The sequence below is a fragment of the Amia ocellicauda genome, chromosome 11 (assembly GCF_036373705.1).
Source record: "Amia ocellicauda isolate fAmiCal2 chromosome 11, fAmiCal2.hap1, whole genome shotgun sequence".
NCBI lineage: Eukaryota > Metazoa > Chordata > Actinopteri > Amiiformes > Amiidae > Amia > Amia ocellicauda.
In genome coordinates, this window is record NC_089860.1 from 30,279,631 (window position 1) to 30,301,722 (window position 22,092).

General features: G+C 36.7%; 1 protein-coding gene across 1 annotated transcript; it reads right to left on the minus strand.

Annotated features, from left to right (window-relative positions):
* Positions 1-14,145: 14,145 nt before the first annotated feature.
* stpg1 (sperm-tail PG-rich repeat containing 1) lies at positions 14,146-21,972 on the minus strand. Its single transcript, XM_066717387.1, has 9 exons — positions 20,574-21,972; positions 18,440-18,532; positions 18,160-18,281; positions 17,540-17,638; positions 16,687-16,866; positions 15,985-16,096; positions 15,550-15,718; positions 14,887-15,077; positions 14,146-14,423 (listed from the first exon to the last, which is right to left on the minus strand). The coding sequence occupies exons 2-9, from the start codon at positions 18,525-18,527 to the stop codon at positions 14,350-14,352; spliced, it is 1,035 nt and encodes a 344-aa protein (XP_066573484.1). The 5' UTR covers positions 18,528-18,532; positions 20,574-21,972; the 3' UTR covers positions 14,146-14,349.
* Between the last annotated feature and the right edge of the window lie 120 nt (positions 21,973-22,092).

The window sequence follows — 22,092 nt, forward strand, 5'->3', positions numbered from 1 at the left end:
GGCTTTGTTCTTCTGGGTAACAGGGTTGAACAATAACTCAGTTCCGTAGCACAGTGAGACAGTGACCTCGTTCAAAGACACACAGGGAAAGACTTGCTGTTCACAACAGAACCGGTATGTATACTGCACAGAAAGTAACTAAACTTCACAATGATTGACCAAAGGTGAGACTTGTATTAATTTTCATCTAGATTATTTGAAGTAAATATGTATGGCTATTGAAGTTTAATTTTTTTAAGTAGTAGAAAGTGGTTTCTTAAATAATTGGGTACAAGTTTGTAAATTGCATTTTGTAGGTTTGTCAATTTGTATTTGTTACAGGCCATAGTTAAAGATTTAAACCAGTCATAATTCATAATGAATATTATTATTATTATTATTATTATTATTATTATTATTATTATTATTAATAATAGAAAGCCCACTTTACCCCACATCTTCAAAAGTTTTGTGTTCATCTCCTCACAACCAAACCTCTAGAAGTGTATTAGACTAACTAGTTACAGTATGTGAAGCAATTCCCTTACAACTCACAACCATATTATGTATAATAATGTCCCTAACTATTCAAATCACACTGCAGTTTACACTGGTTATTTGGTGACATTGAATAAAAACAAAGACAAATGGCAACTAGACAATACAAAAAACAGTCCACAAATAAGTGTGTTAGAGGTTCTGAAAAAACATTTCAGATTGATGAATCTAAATGAAATATCCAATGAAAACTGTTTTACATTTAAAAGGAAATAAACGTAAGAAAGGCTAGATAAACTCAAATTAACTGCATGTCCAAGGAGCCCAAAACAATAGGCAAAGTAAAATAAAGAAAATAATAAATCCAAACAATCCTTCTTTTTTTTTTTTTAGCTAGCTATACAGTTGGCTTGAAGCACTTGGCAATTGGTAAAGTTTTTTTCTTCCACTTACTGCTATGGGGAGTGTACCTACTCATAGTGGAATCCCTAAAGGGACATATACTAAATATATTTGCTTATGTTGTATTGATATACCTTCAGACCAAAATGTAATGGTCAGAATGTGATTGTCTTTGTTGTTAACTGTATTGTCAGCAGCACTTTTTTATCTATAGTCCCTATCTATCTATCTATCTATCTATCTATCTATCTATCTATCTATCTATCTATCTATCGATATGTGTATATACAGCTCTGGAAAAAATTTAAGAGACCACTTAACGTTGATTTCTGAACTTGCAGTGAACTTGGAACTCCGCACAGAGATGGGCAGAAAAGGTTTTAGGGTTGCTGCTCCTACTGCATGGAATGGTCTTCAACCTGACTTAAAAATGCAGGAGCTTGTAGCACTGGGTGTGTTTATAGCTAAATTGAAAATATTGGAGGAGGGCCTATCTGGTTATCAGTGCTTTTGAAGTTGTGCATCTTTTCTTGAATTGTAGCTGTGTTGTTTGGTTTTTTGTTGGTGCTGGATGGTGTGGTTGCTGTGTTTTGGTTTCTCTATGTTGTGTTGTGTGTTTTGGATTGGTTTTTGTTTGTTGATGATCGTTTTGGCCAGGACACTCCTGTAAAAGAGATTTTTAATCTCAGTGAGTTATTTTCCTGATTAAATAAAGGTTAAACAAATACATCTTTCCATTCTAATTTTATTTATGTTTGGAAATACAAGAAGAGTTCAAATGGAATGGATCCGAGAACAAACGAAAACAGGGCTGTGCGATATGACGATATATATCATGTGACAATAGAAAAACGTCTATCATTTCATATTATGCTCTATCGTTTCATTTTCCTTTTATTAAGATGGTGAAATTATACAACAGTTTTTATAATAATAATAATATTATTATTATCATTATTATTATTATTAACTAATTTACTGTACCAGTAAGCAGAATCGAGACGCGACAGTCAGAGGAGAAATGTACCTGTCCAGCAGATGTTAAATGCGCCACTATAAACCCAAATGTGGTAAATCTACCTGGATCTATACCATTTTACAGCACATGTGTTGCGTTATTACTATTACTTGTGTTATTGTTGTTATGTGACAGTAAATCACACTGTGTATATCCCATAACAACATAACACACATAATAGTAATCACACAACACTTGCGCTGTAATCTGTTGCATTCTGCATATATTTACCATGACAGCCTGCATGTGGTATTTGTTAGTTTTGCATATTTAATGATTAATGAAATACTTGTAGTTTGAATGTCTTTGGTCTTATTTGGAGCTTGATTGGATAAAAACAAGAAAATATCGAGATATGTATTGTGTATCGCCCCAAAATATCGAGATATTATTTTTAAGTCATATTGCCCAGCGCTAAATAAAAATATGAGACATCATTGAAAGAGTGAAAATGTTAAAATGGCAATTGGCTGGACACATTGTAAGAAGAACAGATCAAAGATGGACAAAGGAAGCTATCATATGGATCCCAGGGGATGAAAAAAGACCTAGAAGACCACATAAAATGAAGGATTGTGAACCCCTGATATAGATACATAAATAGACAAACAGATATGTGTGTGTACAAGTTTGTAACTCGTGTTTCATGGGTACTAGTACCAGCAGTGTGGGGTAGTTATTAGAGCTGTGGACTGCTGTGTGGAGGATTGTGGGTTCAATACCGGGGACACTGCTGTTGTACACTTAAGCAAGGGACTTTACCTAAACTGCTCCAGTAAAAACGGCTGTATAACTGTGTAATTGTATATATAAAATAATGTGATATATTGTAAGTATAACTTTATGACTAAGTTGTAAAGGAAAACCAGTCCTCATTCTATGCATAATAAGTCTTGGTGTGGAATGTGAGTGTCAAGAGAAAGCAAACCTTCAGGTCATTGAACTTTTCCAACATCTTTTTCTTGGCTTTCCGGAACATTATAGATTTTGATGTTTCAATTTGTTCTTTGAGAGTTTCTCTAATCGCTTGTAAGGCGTTCTTGCCAGTTTTCATTTCTCCTTCTAAAATAAAATGCAGGGTTTCGCTTGTATTAATAATAAATACATGGTTATTGCTCTAATATTAAGACAGCAAATCTAGAATTCAAACTGCAGGATTTAACACTTGTATACTATATGATTTACAAGAATATATCCTGAGAAAGCAAACCTACTCACCTGAATATACTCATAAATATATGATTCACATGTTCATGCACTTTAGGCCCCTTAGTGCCAATTGGGCATCGTTTAAATGCCACGGCCTACCTGAGCATTGTTTCTGACCATGTCCATCCCTTTATGACCACCATGTACCCATCCTCTGATGGCTACTTCCAGCAGGATAATGCACCATGTCACAAAGGTCGAATAATTTCAAATTGGTTTCTTGAACATGACAATGAGTTCACTGTACTAAACTGGCCCCCACAGTCACCAGATCTCAACCCAATAGAGCATCTTTGGGATGTGGTGGAACGGGAGCTTCGTGCCCTGGATGTGCATCCCACAAATCTCCATCAACTGCAAGATGCTATCCTATCAATATGGGCCAACATTTCTAAAGAATGCTTTCAGCACCTTGTTGAATCAATGCCACGTAGAATTAAGGCAGTTCTGAAGGCGAAAGGGGGTCAAACACAGTATTAGTATGGTGTTCCTAATAATCCTTTAGGTGAGTGTATGTTCCCAGCTAACACACAACTCTGTAGCAACGTAATTTACTAGGTTATAGGCACATTTTCTATTCCAAATTAAACCTTCTGGTTAATATACGTGAACGTATTAAGTTTAGCTCATGTGCCGGATTCACTTTACACATACAGTATTATGTGAACTGTAATGTTTTAATCTTCAGTTAATACAAGTATGATGTACTTCATTAATGTGAAATCAGTCCTCTTATTTCTGTGGGTTTATAGTTTGCAAAAACTATTTTCTATATTTACATTAGTTATTGTTTCTATTAACTGAGCAACGCACTCTGCATGGTAATTGCTTTAAGAAACACTTAAAGTAGGCTATTTTTGGTTTATAACCTATATAATTAGCTATCTGTCATACAGTATACAATTCAAATTCATTACCGTTACCATTAATTACCATTAATGTGAGTTAAGCTCCCTGTTTGCACAGTGTTTATTTGTAATGTAAAAAGTGATTTGGCAAAAGAACTGACCTGCATTCTATATTAACAAGTAGGTCTGGTTTGGGATATGAAATTAGCCTATAGGACCTATGGAGCTCCATACAGTGTACTTATACTTGCTTATATGCTTTCAAAACTCAACTTGTCAGAATATAATTTTAAGCGTAATATCACATGGTTTTGTTTGTCCTATCAAACTAGCCTTGCCTAAAGCTAACTTCGATTGCTTTTAAATATATATAAATATATAGCGAATTATTGTAAAAATAATATACAAGTTATTCAAACCCGTCTGATTGTAAAAATAACATACGATTTATAAAACCTGTCCAATTGTAAGAATAACATGCTGCTTTACAGTTGCCTCTCCTGATTAAAGACCTCAAAACTACTAGCTATCCATTTACTAACATCAATACAATTCTTAGAAAGAAACACACCAGGAACCCCGTTCCTCGCAGCTGCTAACCGAGAAAGACAGAATTATAGTATATTTAAATTAATAAATAATAAATAATAAAAATGGCAAATAAATAATATGGTTCCTACTAGTGGATTTTAAATATAGGTTATTCTCCTTATCGCATACATTTTCTAGTAAATATTTTCCCTTTGGACTTTACGGTCAGGGTGGAGAAGTGATGGACTGATATGCAACGGATTACTGTATATGTAAATAAAATAAGTGACTAGTGTAAAGGGTCTTTGTGTAAAGAAACTGAAACTGAGCTGAGGCAGGGTGCAGACAGCACAGGACAGTGTTAGTTAAATACTCAATAAATGAACACACAAGACAAATATGAATGTAGCAACTCGGTGGGTGGTAGTACTAATTGTAAATCCAGCCAGACGAAAAATGCAGTTTTGTGCTTTTTTTAAAAGATAACACAACACAGAGAGGCTCTTGCTCATGTCCTTGAGGTCCAGAGGTGAAACGGCAGTGTTTGTGTCACGTTATATACCACCAGGAAACGGGAAGATCACTGTTTTAGTGACTCACTCGAGGGTTTATGGCAGCTTTGATAGAAAAATGTTTCGATGAGGTTCCTATGGTAATGAGCTAAGCCCCTCCCCCCTTGGGCAGTGCTTCTGACTAAAAAGCAACTGATTCACTCCTACAACCACGATTAACACACAGTGCATGCAGCTAGTTTCTAAAACATCACTTACCAGTTCCAGCACTTCTTCTGTGGCTCTTTTCACACAGTTTTCTTCAGCTTTTTGGCACCCTCTTCTTGGCCTTTCTTAAGATTGTCGGAACCTTTTGTTTAAACCTCTGTAATTTTTTTTCTCTCTCCTTCTAGGTCTTTGTTTAATTTCTCATACAATGGTTTATCCTTATAGGGTTTATAAAACAAATGTCAATAGTTTTCCATGGCATGGTTAGAGTATAGTAAACATTGTATACTGACTTTCACTAGGGTTACACATAAGCCTGAAGAAATAAATGTATATAGAGATTACTGTAAATAGAAGAACCTGATGAAATGCCCTAGCTCACATGCCTGTTAGGCACATACTTCTTAATACTGTCTGTTCTAGAAATAGATTTAATGTAGTGGTTAAACACCACCCCTACTATAGAAAACATTTACCTTTTCCCCACTGCTTTCCTTTGCCATGTGAAGATATGAAAGAATCCTAGCAACATCAGATACATAGTCTTTCACTTCTTTCTCAGAGTGGCGGATGTACAGGGTCTTGATGTGCTCTTTAAGTGATGACAGCTCTTGAATGAAAAATTTAAATAGAGAAAGTGTATATTTCATGTATAGCTTCAATATGTATTCATTTAAAATAATAATGTTTTGATTTAAACAAAGTAAGTGAGCTTAAGTCTATCAACTCTTGGGCCACTGAAGCAATGAACAGTGGAAGTATTGTGTCCATGATATTGATTCACCCGTCACGTTCCCTGCCAGGTCATCACTGGGCAACATACACATACACACCACACTTACGCAACTACAGGGCAACTTAGTGTAGCTAATCAAATGAAGCAGTCTTTTATAGCAAGAAGCAAGAAGTCCTCAAATCATGCATTTCCAGATCATGCTTCTTTGTTGATCAATATCTCTTCATACCTCCTGTAGGATTTACATCAATTTTCCTTTTCCAGGTATACTCTACATCCCACCCAATCAAACTATAAAATGTGTTTTTTTTTTGTTTTGTTTTGTATGCATATGAAGTGATTCATACCAGTTTCACAGAGTTCCAGATGGTTGCATTTTTTTCCTTATTATTCCAGAACTCAGTTGCACTAACCGTGTACTGTACGTGTCAAAAACATTATCAGAATCCTTTTTACTTTCACCATGAACACATTTCTGGAAAAAAACAACAACAACTTATAATTATCTGTTCTGGAGAACTACATGCATAGTAGTAGAAGTAGTAATGACAATATTTTTCTATTATTTATTTATGTTTTATGTGCACCTCATTGATATACACCGATCAGCCATAACATTATGACCAGTGACAGGTGAAGTGAATAACACTGATAATCTCGTTATCATGGCACCTGTCAGTGGGTGGGATATATTAGGCAGCACGTGAACATTTTGTCCTCAAAGTTTATGTGTTAGAAGCAGGAAAAATGGGCAAGCGTAAGGATCTGAGCGACTCTGACAAGGGCCAAAGTGTGATGGCTAGACGACTGGGTCAGAGCATCTCCAAAACTGCAGCTCTTGTGGGGTGTTCCCGGTCTGCAGTGGTCAGTACCTATCAAAAGTGCTCCAAGGAAGGAAAAGCAGTGAACCAGCGACAGGGTCATGGGCGGCCAAGGCTCACTGATGCACGTGGGGAGCGAAGGCTGGCCCGTGTGGTCCGATCCTACAGACGAGCTACTCAAATTGCTGAAAAGGTTCATGCTGGTTCTGATAGAAAGGTGTCAGAACACACAGTGCATCGCAGTTTGTTGCGTATGGGGCTGCGTAGCCGCAGACCAGTCAGGGTGCCCATGCTGACCCCTGTCCACTGTCGAAAGCGCCTACAATGGGCACGTTAGCATCAGAACTGGACCACGGAGCAATGGAAGAAGGCGGCCTGGTCTGATGAACAACGAGTTCAAGGTGTTGATTTTGGATATCAGAAATTTAATTCTTGATATAAAAAATTAAAACTAAGTAGCATCCGGTTCTATTTTTGATATAAAAAATGCATACTAATTAACATCCATTGACGTGTAACTTAACCATTTACACTCTGCCCCATTATTTTCAGATCATTATAAAGACATGTATCAAATATGTTTATCAAAATATAAAAAATAAAATAAAATATAGAAACTAGAGACCAAGAACTTTCAAACGATGTCTGACTCGCGTATGTAGGGTCTTCCTAGCTTGATCAACAGGCTTGATCAACATTTCTCACAGTGTACAGGACTCATTTGCATCTGCTCAAGTTTGTGTTTGTACTCTGTCAGTCAATTAGCCCTTAAGGCCACAACTTGTTCTTTCATTTGATATACGATTAATGCATATGGTACAAACTATCAAGGAAAAGAAAGGAGTACCCGCACACCCGCAAAACATAAAAAATATATTTTTTAGCCCATGCTTCTCAGGTTTTTAACACATTGTATCAGCAATTGTATTCGTGATATCAAAAATGCATACTAATTAACATCCGGTTAAGGATTAAATGTCACAACGGCGTACCATGAATTGCTGATATCAGCAATTGTATTCTTGATATCAGCAATTATGGATTAAATGTCACAACAGCTTGTCACAATCTCCAGCCCTGGCTCCACAAACAAATGTAAACCTGGCATCCACATCTAATTCCTGTATTCACTATATAAACACAATTACATTGTCTATGTATTATCAAACTTACAGATGCTGATAATTTGTTCTGATTCAGGAGAAAAATATGGATGTTCTTCTCTCTTATTTTTTTTCCTTTTTTAGGATTATTTCTTCTTCCTTTAACGAAAGGGGGAAATAAATAATGTATTAATAATAATAATAATAATAATAATAATAATATTATCATCATCAAATTAGTTTAGATAATTGTAATTAAAATGTGAAGACTATAATTAAAAACATCTATGAAAACATTCTGTATGTATCTTTTAAATGTTCTTAATAAAAGGTTTGATCAGAATCTATAACCAACACGTGCAAAGTGTCAAAAGGTGACCAAATATAGTTTATTATTTACTTGCGTTATTGTTTGTATGTCTCAGTGTTTTGTATGGTTAACACAGTATTATAAAAATATTATTAATATTATTAATAATAATAATAATAATAATAATAATAATAATAATAATAGTAATAATAATAATAGCATTTCTAACTGATTGATTGTTTGAGTTTTGCACTAATCATTTCCTTTGGACACCAATCGAGTTAATCTGGCTACGAGGAGGACCTTAAACGGAATGAGTTCTAATCATGATTGACAGTGACGTATTGCAGGACTGGAGAGCATTTCATCCACTAATCATAAGCCGACTCCAATATGGTTGAATGTATATGAATGATCCCGGTTGGCAAAACAACCAACAATTAGGTCATTTGGGCTAATATTTTGATGCAAATTTAACAATGTGCACAGTGGGGTATTAATACAAGAGTATATTATTCGGCCCTGAGTGAACATTGAATTGAATGCCCTTTTAAACTGAGCTCTGCCCTGCTATTTGGATCACAACTGACTTTAAATTGAGCTCTATCCTCTAGTTTTAGCCTGCTCTTTTTAATTGACCATAACCGATTTTAATTTTACTTTTTTTTAACTTTGATTTATTTGCATTGGATTTTAGTGGCGAATTTTAGATATTGGTCTGATTTTTCTTTTGGTTAGAGAACTTTGAACCAGTGCGAAGTGGAAGGACACTTCTTTTGAATCATGTGAACTTGCTGTGGACTGATCGGGAGTAGAACTGTGGCTGCATGCAAAGGGAACACTTTTGACTCGTATAAAGACTGTTCCCCTTATTTCATTATTTTATGTGGGCCTAATTGATTTTATGTTTGTAACATAAAAACGGCGTAATCAATTAAATACATTGCTAGTACTGAAACGCTGGGTGTGATCTCGCCTCTTGACAAACCTTGAAGACATTTTGTAGGAATGCCGCCTTTTTGTTAATGTTACAACAGTTTTTAACCTTACACCTTCATCTGTGTTTGTGGCATTTCTTGTCCACTTTTTTTTAAGGTTTCTCATTAAGCCGACATTAGATAATTTAATCCATAAACTATCCACATTGACAAACGTGCTTAAACCACACAAAAGGAAGTAAACATTGCACTCAATTTTGGACAGTGGTTTAAAAACAACATCAAACTAGAATCACCATACTTGTCCGAGAATACCAGGCTTCTTGCTGTTCATTTATCAGTTAATACAATAGTTAATAAAAATAAATGCATTCATTTAATAAAATAAACTGTCAGATGAGAAACTGCGCATAAGGAATACAATCTGACAGTTTTTTGCTGAATATGAAAGTTTATTGTGGTTTAAGCACATTTTGCAATTTGGATAATTTATTTAATCAATTATCTGAAGTTACACATGCATTGATTTAACTGTTAACACTTGAGAACCGGAAGTGTACAACAAATGCCACAAACACTTAAGATGATTTGTCATTATTGTGTGTATATATATATATATATATATATATATATATATATATATATATAACCAGTTTTTTTTAATGCAGCAGCTTGACTTACGTTGGTTTCCCTCAGAAAGAAACCAATATGCTTATTATGCAATAGTTAAAAAGGTTTGGGCAATTATCCAACATTTGCGATTTTCAGATTTCAGATTGTGAATAATTACACTTATTTTTTTAACTATAGTAAAATAATGGTCATGTTAAAAATATGTAATGCAAAGCATGTTATCTGAAAGAGAAATGTGATCAGATGACCTGTATTGCTCTGAGTAAAGCTCGCATATTAACCATAGCACAAAATCAAACTTGCAAATACAAACTAGACTGTGTTCTCTCATCTGTTACACATGGATATATTGTAGAATTGACCTCTAGACAGATTCAGTTCTTGTATCCAGTGAGACTCTCTGACAGTCAGCATTTTCTGGTCAGTAACTTGCTCAATAGGAAAAATCGACAGGTCATTCACAGAGTGGTCTTCACTGTTGAAATGTTCTGCAACTGGTCAATTATGTTTATTCAGTATCTCACTTTTGTGATTTCTGAATCTTGAGTGCAGGGTGTTGATAGTCCTCCCAACATAGTGCTTGTGGCATCTTTTGCATTGTATAACACAGATGACGAGATGTTTTACAAGTAAAAACACTTGTGATTTCATGAACTGTATCACTAGATTTCCCTTTAAATGTTTGAAAGCCATCCCTCATATACTAGCAACATTTGCAATTGGGTGTTTTACGTTGATATATCCCATACCTGGATCTGTACTGTAAGTACAGTTCTATGTTGTGCTGGAGAAGTGACCGGTTAACACAGTGCAGTGTTTTCTGATTGACCACGTCCACTTGGGAGTTCTTCCAGCGTCTTCAAGTCCTGCAGAGTAGTACATTTAACAATGAGACTTTCTTTCCTGGGCAGGTAGTTAATTAATGTGATTTTTAAATATATTATAGAAACAGCTACTGAAGAATCCAGTATAATTATCTATATTTTAATTAAACATTAAAAGTAATATTGACATGATAACAAGCAAACTGTTATTTTGCTAACCAGGCTGTTTCTCAGAGGCTGGCCTCTCAGTGCCTGTGGGTTTTCTGTTTTCCCACTTAAGGCCGGACGTTTCACAAAGCAGGATAAATCTGTTTCAATGACACAGGAACCCAAAGACCAGAGACCTGACCCCAAGGCAACACTTCTTGGGAGCATGTAACTGGACCCTGCCCACAGCACTACATGTCATGCTTTCTATAAATGCTGTTACATTTTGTTCAGGGAGACTCCACTGAGGTTGGGGGGCTTCCATGTCGGGGCCTTCCAGGCTGGGCATGTTAAATATATTATTCTCTGTACTTCGTCTGCTTTTTTAAAGAAGGGTGCAACAGCTACATTAACTTTAACATTCAAATGCCACATAATATAGAGGATTAAGTAAGGATGTTCTTTGTACACATTTGTTTAAGAATGCTTACATTGTCATTATCCACTCAATACGTCAATCTCTCCACCAGGTTCCTGTATCTGCACTTGAATCCAGATCCCATCTGTAATTCCAGGAGTACTGCTGCTAGTTATATTTTCATTCAGTATAAAAATTAACCAGTCCTCCAAAAAACAAGGAAGCAATGATGGTGGATTTGATCAAATCAGCTCCCTGATGTTCAGCCGCTTTTTACAAGAGAATTTGACATGCACCAAGATGAGACTTCTCTCTCTTTTTTCCCTGTACTCTTGTGTTTCCGGCACACTCAGGAAACCACTGCAAACAAACACACAAAAGGGCGATATGCCACACTGTCTAAATCAATTTGTAGATTGAAATAAATGATAATTGAGAATCTTGTTGGTCCCTTTTGTACAGTACACTGACTATGTGGGACAAGAACCTGTTGAGTAGTATGCAGCAGCATTACATGAACAAATATTAGTTTGACGGACAGGGAGGGAAAAAAGCATTCATTTGCTGTTCTAATGGTGCAGGTAGAATATTTGCTTCCTGAGTTTTGTGTTGTTCTAAGTGCACAGAGTTTGAAAAGCACTTGAAATTAACGTGTGGCAAGTCTGGTTACTTGAAAGTGATCAGATATAATATACTGTGTACATACAGAAATTACAGTGATGAAAAAGTGTGGGGGCGGGAAATGTTTTTTTGCAGTTTCTCTCATCATATTTGTTAAATCCAAAATACAACCAAGCTAACTTCATGCATAATTAAATATTTGTACTGGGTTGTGCCTAGTTAATATAGGTTTTGTTTTTTCTTTATGCTTTAATTTGCCTTTTCCATCCCACTTAACTATCGTTATTATTATTATTATTATTATTATTTCTTGGCAGACGCCCTTAGCCAGGGCAACTTACAATGCACTTTGTTTCCCACTCTTATTGCTCAACCTTTTCTCTCAGGGTCCATTGCTGGGTTAACTCTCCAAAATTATTTTCAGAAATCGAAAGCATCTCCTTTTATTTGTTGTTTCCTCAAATTCAATACCTATTAATTTAAAATCATAGTTTTCCCACACACTTGTAGTGTATTCTGGGTGTGAACTAAAATATTCAGTAAATAATTCTGGATTTTATATACTGGTTGCGATTTATACACAGATTAATCTGTATATAGTATAGTATAGTATAATAGCATGAGTTTTACTTACATGAGTGCTTGAGTGATGAGATTCTCAGCCAATATGTTTACTCTATTTTAACTTCCATTAATTTAAACTGATTATTTTTTCTACGTTATTCCAGATACACTTAGATATGTATCTCGGGGAAAACAGAAGAGAGGGAGAGATGTCCCTATAAAATCCAATCAGTTCCACACTCCACGATATTTGTTAAATTGTCATTCACAATGAAAATGAACCCTGGCTCCGTAGAACAAATAAGCGATTAAAACAGATTTTACGTTGAAATAAGCATTCTGCAGCTGTTTAAAAAGCTCAGTCCCTTTCAACAAACAATCTGTGATGCAGCAAGATGAGATATCCCTTCCCTCTCTCTGTTCTGTTTTTGGCACGCCTTTGTTATTAAACTTTTTGGGCTGAATGCATGAAATGCACAAAACCAAGTTTTATTAAAAACAGGCTTGAAAACAGACTGCAATAACTGCAATGTCGCTTGTAGTCCCTGATTCCTCAGAGGTCTGCTTACATTCTTTAACCATTAGAATATGTTTTTTATTTTTTACTACACAGAGTTGCCAGTTTTCAGGGCATTGCATACATATGTATGCTTCTCTCTCTCTCTCTCTCTCTCTCTGAAACAAACCTCCAGTTAACCATTTATATTCAGAACAGAAAAACTACTGCAATCAAACAGGAAGAAGGGCAATATGCCAAAATCAAACCTAAATGTCCAATAAGGATTCTGCGTCAATTAATTCTTTAATTTAATTACCTAAACTAGGTAATTTTATTATTTTGTTTAACATGCCCCCAGTGAGAGGAAACAAACACTGGAAAACACTGACAAAGCTCTTCATGGTTCCTCTTAACTTCTAGGAAATGTTGCTAATGTAGTATCTGCTTCTAACAAATTTCAAAAGACGTGCGTAAATCTGTGTGCAAAATTGATTAATTAAACAGAATGAAAAATTTAAGATTTTGCATGTTTAATAGGCTTCTGCCATTAGAGTTAGTGCTCTTGGTTCTTGTGTTTAGAGTTTTGAAAATTGTGCCAATGGTTTCATAAACTTGATTGTAGCGACTGAAAAAAACAAAATGTAATTGTATTTGTTGGTACCGAGTGACCAATCAAAAGACAGGACTGGAATCTATCCGCAGGCAGATTTTAACAGTTCAGGTAACACTGACATTATATATGCAAGGACCTTACTAACCTAGATTTGTTGAACACAGAATACATTTATCCATAAATACATACATACATACCAAAACAAAGTAAGTCATTGCTCTTAGCTATTCAAGGCATTTAGGAGGACTTCAAAACAGGAGACGCTTCTTCACACAGAGAGTCGTCACAATCTGGAACAAACTCCCCAGGGATGTGGTTGAAGCTGAAAATTTGGGAACACTTAAAAATAGACTGGATAGGATCCTTGGATCACTTAGTTATTAATGGACACCAAACGAGTACGATGGGTCGAATGGGCTCCTCTTGATTGTAAACTTTCTTATGTTCTTATATATAAGCCACTTCAAGAAATGCTGCATTTTGACATCTGTCATTTGCGGGTCTTTTTTCTGAGCTAATTGATATTTCCAATTGCATTGAGACATGTGGCCGGATTAAATCAAATCTTTGACCCACCTGCTAATAGCAATCAAAAGCCTTTCTTGGTTGTATCAGAATAACATTAATCCCATATATAATGGTGATATTTGACTCATTACTCAGCTGCTACTGTGAGAATCATCCATTCATAAGGAAAACAGTGTAATTGCACCATTAACAGACAAGATTGTTTATTGGATTAACACAGTACAAGTTAGCAGTAAACCCTTAAACTAAAAAATAACCTGTAGTTCTTCCTACAAAGGATCTATATTTCTCCATCTATGTACAAAAGCATGACGGGATCTGTAAAGCTGTGTTGTGTCTCTGCCTCCTCAAAAATAAACAACTCTTCATTTCCAAGCCACTGGGTTTGCCTCATGCAGGAATCCATTTATTAGAGAAATTGTACAGGAAGGATTGTTTCAATGGCTTCTCTGGCTGATAGAAACCTAAAAAAAAACCACAGGTTTGGAAAGCATGCTGATCAGGTTCATATACACAAAGAAACCTATCTAATGTGGTTTCACTTCATCAATATCTCTCCCCTTTATTTTTAGGATTCACAAATTGCCTTTTAATAGTAATTCAATCCCTGCCCGTTTGCGTCGGCCAGAACAGAACCTATCAGGCTGCGGGACAAAGACCTGCCTGCTTACTGAGGATTAGCATGACATTTTGACCCTTGTTCTAGCCCAGCTCTGAAGTGCTCAATGTGACCAATTATGATTGTAACTATTACTCGTTAATGTGTTTTCTATAGGTCTTGCATCTCAACCTAAAACCTGCAGGGCCGTGACTCTCCAGGACCGGGGGCTGCAGAATAATGTCACAGGACATATTTCACTCTTTCGCTTGGATTTTAAATAGTATATATACTTTCAGATACTGCTCAGGGCAGTCAGAATGTTGTACCTGGTCCAGGCAGATCCTTTTCATGTGTGCCTCCAGTCCACCGGCTTGTGTTGGACAAGAATACCGCACTTGACATGTAGTGTCTGGCCGGTCCTTCATAGTTAACAATGTCATACTGGCCCGGCCCAGGGAGAGGGGGGGTCTTGGGGACTGGTATTGGAGGTGCGGATATACACAAATAATGCCTCTTCCTGTGTGAAAAATAAAAGAAGATGGAAATGTAGGGGTTGAAATCTCAAATAATAGCAAGTAGGCATTGTGGGTGAGTTTAAAAATGATCTAGGCATGCAGCTTATCTACAGTGGCAAATCTAAGCAAGACCTAGTGGTTAAATGCTCAAACTGCACCTGTTGTCAAACACTTGTGTAGCTCATAATAATAATAAAGCCCCAGTGAAATATGATGTCTGATGTATACATTATCAGTGGCTGTATTATATCAGCTGTTTATCTTCCTGCAAATATGCACAGATAGTTATTTTAACTGAGCCGATAAACAATTAAACATAAGAAAAAACTGTTGGGAAATTTGGGAACATCAAGGAAAAATGTGCTGGGCAGGATTTGGAAAAATGGGCCCCACACCCACAAACCCTGAGAATGCTTCTGCACATGTGCAGTGCAACAGGAAGGGAAGAGCAAAAGACTGGGAAATGACTCTCACGGAAAGGTTGTCCTCTTCACGGGTTCGGGTGCCTCATAGGGACTGTAGGCTCCAGGGCCAGGACCCAAGGCTGGTACAGTCAACTGGATCCGCTCAGAGTTGGACTTGAAACAAGAGACTGGAACCTTTGGTGCTTCCTTTGTGAGGGCGTCATTCACTTGGTAATGGCCTGAAATGAAGATCCAGCCAGCCAGCATGAAAAGATGACATTTTCTTCCAGCGTTCCTGAATGTACTTGACAGACTGCAGGTGAATAATAATAATTCACCATTCAAGTCACCCTGATCTACGGGGGGTGCTATATATATTAGGAGGCACTGAATCTTTGCCAGGATTTACCTTATTACACAGAGACTCACAGTAAAAGTTATTTTATATACTCAGCACTGTCATTTAAAAGAAAAACTGAAGCAGAAAAGGCAGAACCAATCTTACATGGAGAAGGCATTTTTAGGTTTCCTTGAGGGGCAAACTCTCTTCTGGTTTTTGATAAGAAGACTGACTTAGCAGGGACAGTGCTGTTCTTCTCAATCCCACTGAAAGACACCTACAACACACAATTAAAACCATACTGAAATTCCAGAAACTAAGCATGGCCATTCAATACAGACACAGGCAGAGAAATGATCAAGGTATTCCAAGAATGACAACTAAATCAATAACAAAGACACGTTTCCTTACAATTACACATACAATGCAGAAACTTGGATGACAAGACCAAATAAGGCACAAACACTGAAGGAAGATTCTAGTTGCAAACGTATGCAAATGCAGATTTTCCACACTCACACCCAAAGCTCAGAAATACACCATGATATGTTGAGTATAAAATAAACCTGCACACTTTCTAAATATCAACAGACAGTTTAAAGCAGTTGTCTTGGTCCTGGAAATCTCAAATCCAGTTAGTTTTGAAGGTACCCTAGATCTCCAGTTTCGCAAACTGGGAACCCATATTCAATCGATCTTTATGTAGTACAGCGCACTCAGCCAAAGAGCGCTTTACATTTGATAAGTTAAAGTAAGGGTGACCTATATACCAGCTAGATGGGGGCTCCTCTCCAGGACTGGGGTTGGAGCCCCGTGCTGTGATGTGTGTGTGGTTATGATAGGAGCTTCACTGCACAGGTAACTTGCATTGTAGTGGTTGGGGGCTGGTGTGGCTTTCTTCACATCTTCCACCTTAACAGCAATCGGCTGCTGAAACATGCTGGAATTCCCCAGACTGAAGTTCTTTCTGGACAGCATTGCAGTTGGCACCGTGTAGGCATTCGGAGCGGGAATGATCCGAACAGCATTCCTGGGCATTCTGGCCGTCTGAGGGGAAGGAAGCAGACAATTGTCCCATAGTGCGGTTTAATTGTTGACTGTACAGCCATGATTGTGTATGTTAAACCTGCACCCGTATAAATATATGATATATGTTTTATATTGCAACAGCTTTTGAATACACAAAATCTATATAAAAAATATATAATCCAGCCAAGACACTTTTAGAATTGATCACACGTTGATGCATTGTGTAGTCATATATTCCTCCAGTGAATTATCTCTCAGTGGAAATGTATGCCAAGTATCTGTCCTGCGTTAATCAGAAATGTGAGGTGGCCCTTAAGTTCCAACAAAACAAAAAAAAGAACATGAAAAACATTTACAAGACATGAAAAATATTTTTCATGTTTTTAAATTTTTGTTTCACTTCAAGGCCACCATAGAACTGCCCTCTTTTTGCTGTGAAAATGCTGAGTCAGAAACCATGGGAGGTCCAAAACACACCTCCAGCATTCTAAGAAACACACCTCCATTATTCTTACAAACATGCCTTTACCTTAAATAGCAATACAAGTTGACAGTAAACAATAATTTGACCTAAACCACATTACAGTCCTAAGTCTGGATTCAGAATGATGTTACATCTTATGTTGCATTAGCTTGGTCTGCACATATCTATGCTATGGAGTAATGGAAAAAACAATAAAAATGGACCAACTTTGGATGCCAAACCTCCAGTCCCTTTCTTTGAGAAGGAGGAGCTGCAGGTCTCAGCAGGCCAGTGTGTGATGTAAGAGCCTGGACCTGGATTTTCATTCTGAAACATTACAAGAAATCTGAAGACAATATCCATAGCATGCATTATACGCATATTAACTTAAGTTTTTAATGAGTAGTTTTTACATAGACATAATAAAAGTTTGACCAAACACCAAGCCCACAAACACATTCATCTAAAGTAGCCTGGCCTTTAACATCATGCAGGGCGTGCTGTAGACGATCACACAACTAACTGACTATTCTAGTATTTTATAGGAAGCCAATTTGCTAATGCACCAATGCTCTAACAACAATTTAAGTACATTACAATTAAAATGTTTCTCATGAAAACTAAGTTGCCATGGGTAAAGGCAACAGCTAAGACAGCTATTCACATTGCTTATAAAACATGTACAGTGATAGAATACAGGGTTTTAAGTGTCCAACTATGCCCTAATCAGGAAAGATAGTTAATCAACTCAACAGGCCAAAGTGCCATTTTTGCTTTCTTCTCTTGCCTGCTTATTATAGACTCCTTTGTGCAGTGTAATAACTATCTGATAACCTGATCTCATTCACCTGAGTGTTTTCAGCAAGGAACCTTTTGGTTTGTGAGGAGAAACCTCTGTTCTCTGTGTTGCAGATGACCACTGTCTGGTATTTGGTGGGAATGGAGGACACGTTCTTTATAACTTTGTGACCTAGAAGAAAGAAATAATCTCTTACATTGAGACATTGTTTTTGGTTTAACGAAACCCGAAAGCTGAAACACAACAGAAACAGTTCTGTGGGGTTTCATTATGAAATGCAAGAATATAACCAGCCTAATTTATTTTGTCTAACATCCTCTTTTGGATACCTCTGTGCAGTTTGCCTGATATGTTGCTGTGAATCCTGTTGCTGCTGAATTGAAAGGAAGGCTCAGCAGGGTGTGTTTCGGCTGCCATTGCATCTGTCCCAAAAAATAATATTAATCAATAAGCAATTCTCAAATTATTATAGGAAAGATTACATCTCACATTCTCACCAGCCACACTGGTGGGTAGTGATTCTTGCTTTTTCTGGGTTTTTTTTAAATGTGTCACACAATCTAAACTTTTTTATACACTTAAAAATAATAGTGTGACTAAACTACTGCTCATCTAATAATATAGCCTAAACTACACAGGGCTAGAAAATGCTCAAGGAAACCCTCCATTTTACTTAATGTTAATGCTGATGTGCATGACAGCATTTTTTTTTGTACAGGGGAAAATGTTTATGTCATACTTGCACAGAATGAGTGGAAAAACCCAGCCACTTTCAATAACCACTTCATGCTGTAAAAGGTAGCTGTGAGTCGAACATAAATGCGGTGAACACAGGGCGCAAAGCAGGGTGCACCTGACACAGCACGCCAGTCCTTTGCAGGGCAGCGTTCACACGATTGTTACAGGGAAACTTAGTGTAGTAAATCAACCTAAGCAGCATGTCTTTCACATGTGGGAGAAAACTGGAGGACCCATGTATATTTAAAAAAATTAAACCCTTTTACTAATATCATAAACCTTTTAATATGCAAATACGAGGCCAACAAGAAATAGACAGGCAAAGTGTGATACAAGTCAGTAAGTGTCATAGTACAGTAACAAAAAACATTGTATGTGACCAAATACATTTCTTTCTGGAGCAAAGTGCATTTATGCGACCATATAGCCCATATAGTACCTATAACTGCTCATTATGTTATCAGTACACCTCCGATCTGTGATTTATGTGTTTGTCAGTCAGTCAGTGTGTAGAGGAATTTTAATTAAACATAGACACTATTAGACCTTCACCTGACCAGAATAAAGTATTACTGACGTTTTCCTTACTGATGTTTCAGGCCTTAAACTTAACCTTGGACCCCCAGAGATTAATTTGTCCTATAACAGTATGCCATCCGACAGATTTTTTTTTTCTCTCCTCATTGTTCTCACCTAATGGATTATTTTACATTTTGTATATTGTTATATATCTGTGAAGTTCTCAACCTTAGAGAGAGCGCTATACCAAATTGATTGATTGATTAGTCACTACAGTTGTGGTGCAGTCCAAAACATGGAGTGGAGTATAAGCATTATACTTTGTAGGGAAGCATTACTTTATCTACACAGGTAATGTTTTTGAATGTTATGTATATGTAATTATCAGTTTTTAATAAAGAATTTGCGACTATCACTGTTTTTGTTGCAGATGAATGCTAGTAGGATGTGTGCTGGTTTAGTGTAGGGAAAACAAAGACAGTAACCATCAGAAATCCTATTAGTCAAATTGAAAAAGTTGTTTTAAACATAAATGAGGCGAGTGAAAGTGGAATGAAACAGAAAATGGGAAGTTTCGATTTAAGCGCTCTCTTTAACACACAATATTGAGCGCTTCTCAAGATACATCTAAAAAGCTCAAACCAGTCAAATGGCTTTTCTCCAAGTTTACTCAATATAACCTACAGTCTAGCAACATTTCTTGTAGCTCGCATGGTTTAATATAACATCAAAAACTGCTTACAACATAAGAAGCAGATTAGAGCCCCTCAACACGCATTATTCAGCATGAGCTGTCAAGCTGACCATGCAGATGTGGTTTTGATGCACACAATGTTGTGTGGTGATCTGCATTGACTTTTTAATTGTTTTGCAATGTAGAAATGCATTCTCTTGCTAAACTCTTAATCATAGGTCTTGTCTTACTGGGGGATGAATACATTTGGAGTCCAGTATCAGAAAACAATACATCTTCATTTTGAATGGTTTAGTGGTAGCCTACTTAGATAGTTGTCTGTACACATTAATTGAATTCAATAAGAATCACAAAAAAGCACAATAACAGGAGGAATATCTTAAAAAAAAAAAAAAACTATTTTGCTAGGTTATTGTCAAAGCTACAACTTAACAAACATAATGTAGACTAAATAGCTCAAATTAATCGAGGGTATACATTGTAACAGTTCTCTTGATGAAACAGATTCTCACCGGTCTTCCTTCTCTTGTCCCAGAACTTCTTGGCCACAGAGTTCTTGTATTTGCACAGGTCGCCTTGACTACCGTGCAAAGTGAAAACACGGACTGGAGTCTAATAAGGACTACAAACCTGCCAGCAATAATGTTATTTTAGCTACACTCACATCAGAAATAACGTTTTGTGTTATAAGACAACATCTTTCTCATGAGCATGTACAAGGTCACGTTAACGGTTATTTTTATCAGAAATAATAAAAAAAATGTAAACCATACAGAATCTGCCTTAACACCATTAACAGTTATTATATTGTTTTAATTAGAAGTAAGGTATTACATTAAAGTAATTTCTTTTATGTAACATTATGGTGCATTTTTAACATTTATTATCACGTTTAAATAAGCAATATGCAAGTGCAAACAGTGTCGGTACTTTAATCCAAGATTTGATGATGCTGGTTTACATTTTTGTGGTGCAATGCAATTACAATTAAAAATAACCTTGGCTTAACTAATGGTAGATTAGCACTAAACCTTTTCTTTTTCACCCATAAATACATTTTAGTGCAATCTAAGTGGTTGTTGTATTCCGTATTATACTCCATTCCGGGTTTTCAACGGTGTTTAATCTGAGAGGAAGATCAATTTGAAATACTATATTGTAATATCACATGTCATTTCAAATATTTATATAAACGTATCACTTCATCAAACACACAAAGTACAACTGTCTTCATTGTAATCCTGCTGTCTAAACAGGCCATGCCATCTTAATATCTTTGAAGAAACAATTCCAGTTTTTTAACACAGCAGGTTATCATGCTGATACATTTACGATCAACATAAAATACCTACTGAACCTTAGCAAAAGTGAATAATTGAATAGTCCTCATGTAACAGAGCAATTAAAGGAGCAGTGGTGCCAAGTCGATTTAATTTGTTGTTGACGCAGAAGTGATTCATAACAATAATCCGGCCAGCTCATGTTAGATAATATCTTGTATAAATGGGTGTACAGCGGTCAATGAGCTGCGTGAGATTAAAAAAAGCATGCATAGAGATTTATTTTCATATACAGTCCTATTTTAATTAGGCCTATAGCTGATATTACCACCCTTAAACTAGATAAAAGTATATCAATTCGCTAATGCACATTCACTCTTGCTATTTTCGCACATGTTTCGCTTTGTAAGGTAACATCTGCAGGAGAACTCGATTTAGGTCGCGTTGTTGCAGCGCAGATTTCCGCAGCTCTGCGCCCTAGTTACTGCGCCGGACGCTGCCCTTTTCTTTTCTTCTTTCTTTTTTTCTGAGGTAGTTTTCGGAAAATGCTTGGTCATCCGAAAGTACGGAGTGCCTGTCATACTATGAATGAGATCACGGCTCACAGTACTCTCGGGAAGGCAGCAGATGTCGCAAGTCGCTGCTGCACTCCGCCGGCGAAGTTTGCGCAGGGGCGGGCCTGCTGGGAATGGGAATGTGCGCCTGAACAGCCGCGCTACCTGAGGAATTGCAGGAACATGGCTGCGCTGCG

Coding starts and splice junctions, on each gene's coding strand:
- stpg1 (XM_066717387.1), bottom strand. CDS start 18,527: ATGGCAGCCGAAACACACCCTGCTGAGCCTTCCTTTCAATTCAGCAGC. Junction 17,639..18,159: donor TCCTTGCTGAAAACACTCAG/GTGAATGAGATC, acceptor GTAATGTTTCAG/AATGAAAATCCAGGTCCAGG. Junction 16,097..16,686: donor CAGCCCCCAACCACTACAAT/GCAAGTTACCTG, acceptor TGTGTGTTGTAG/GTGTCTTTCAGTGGGATTGA.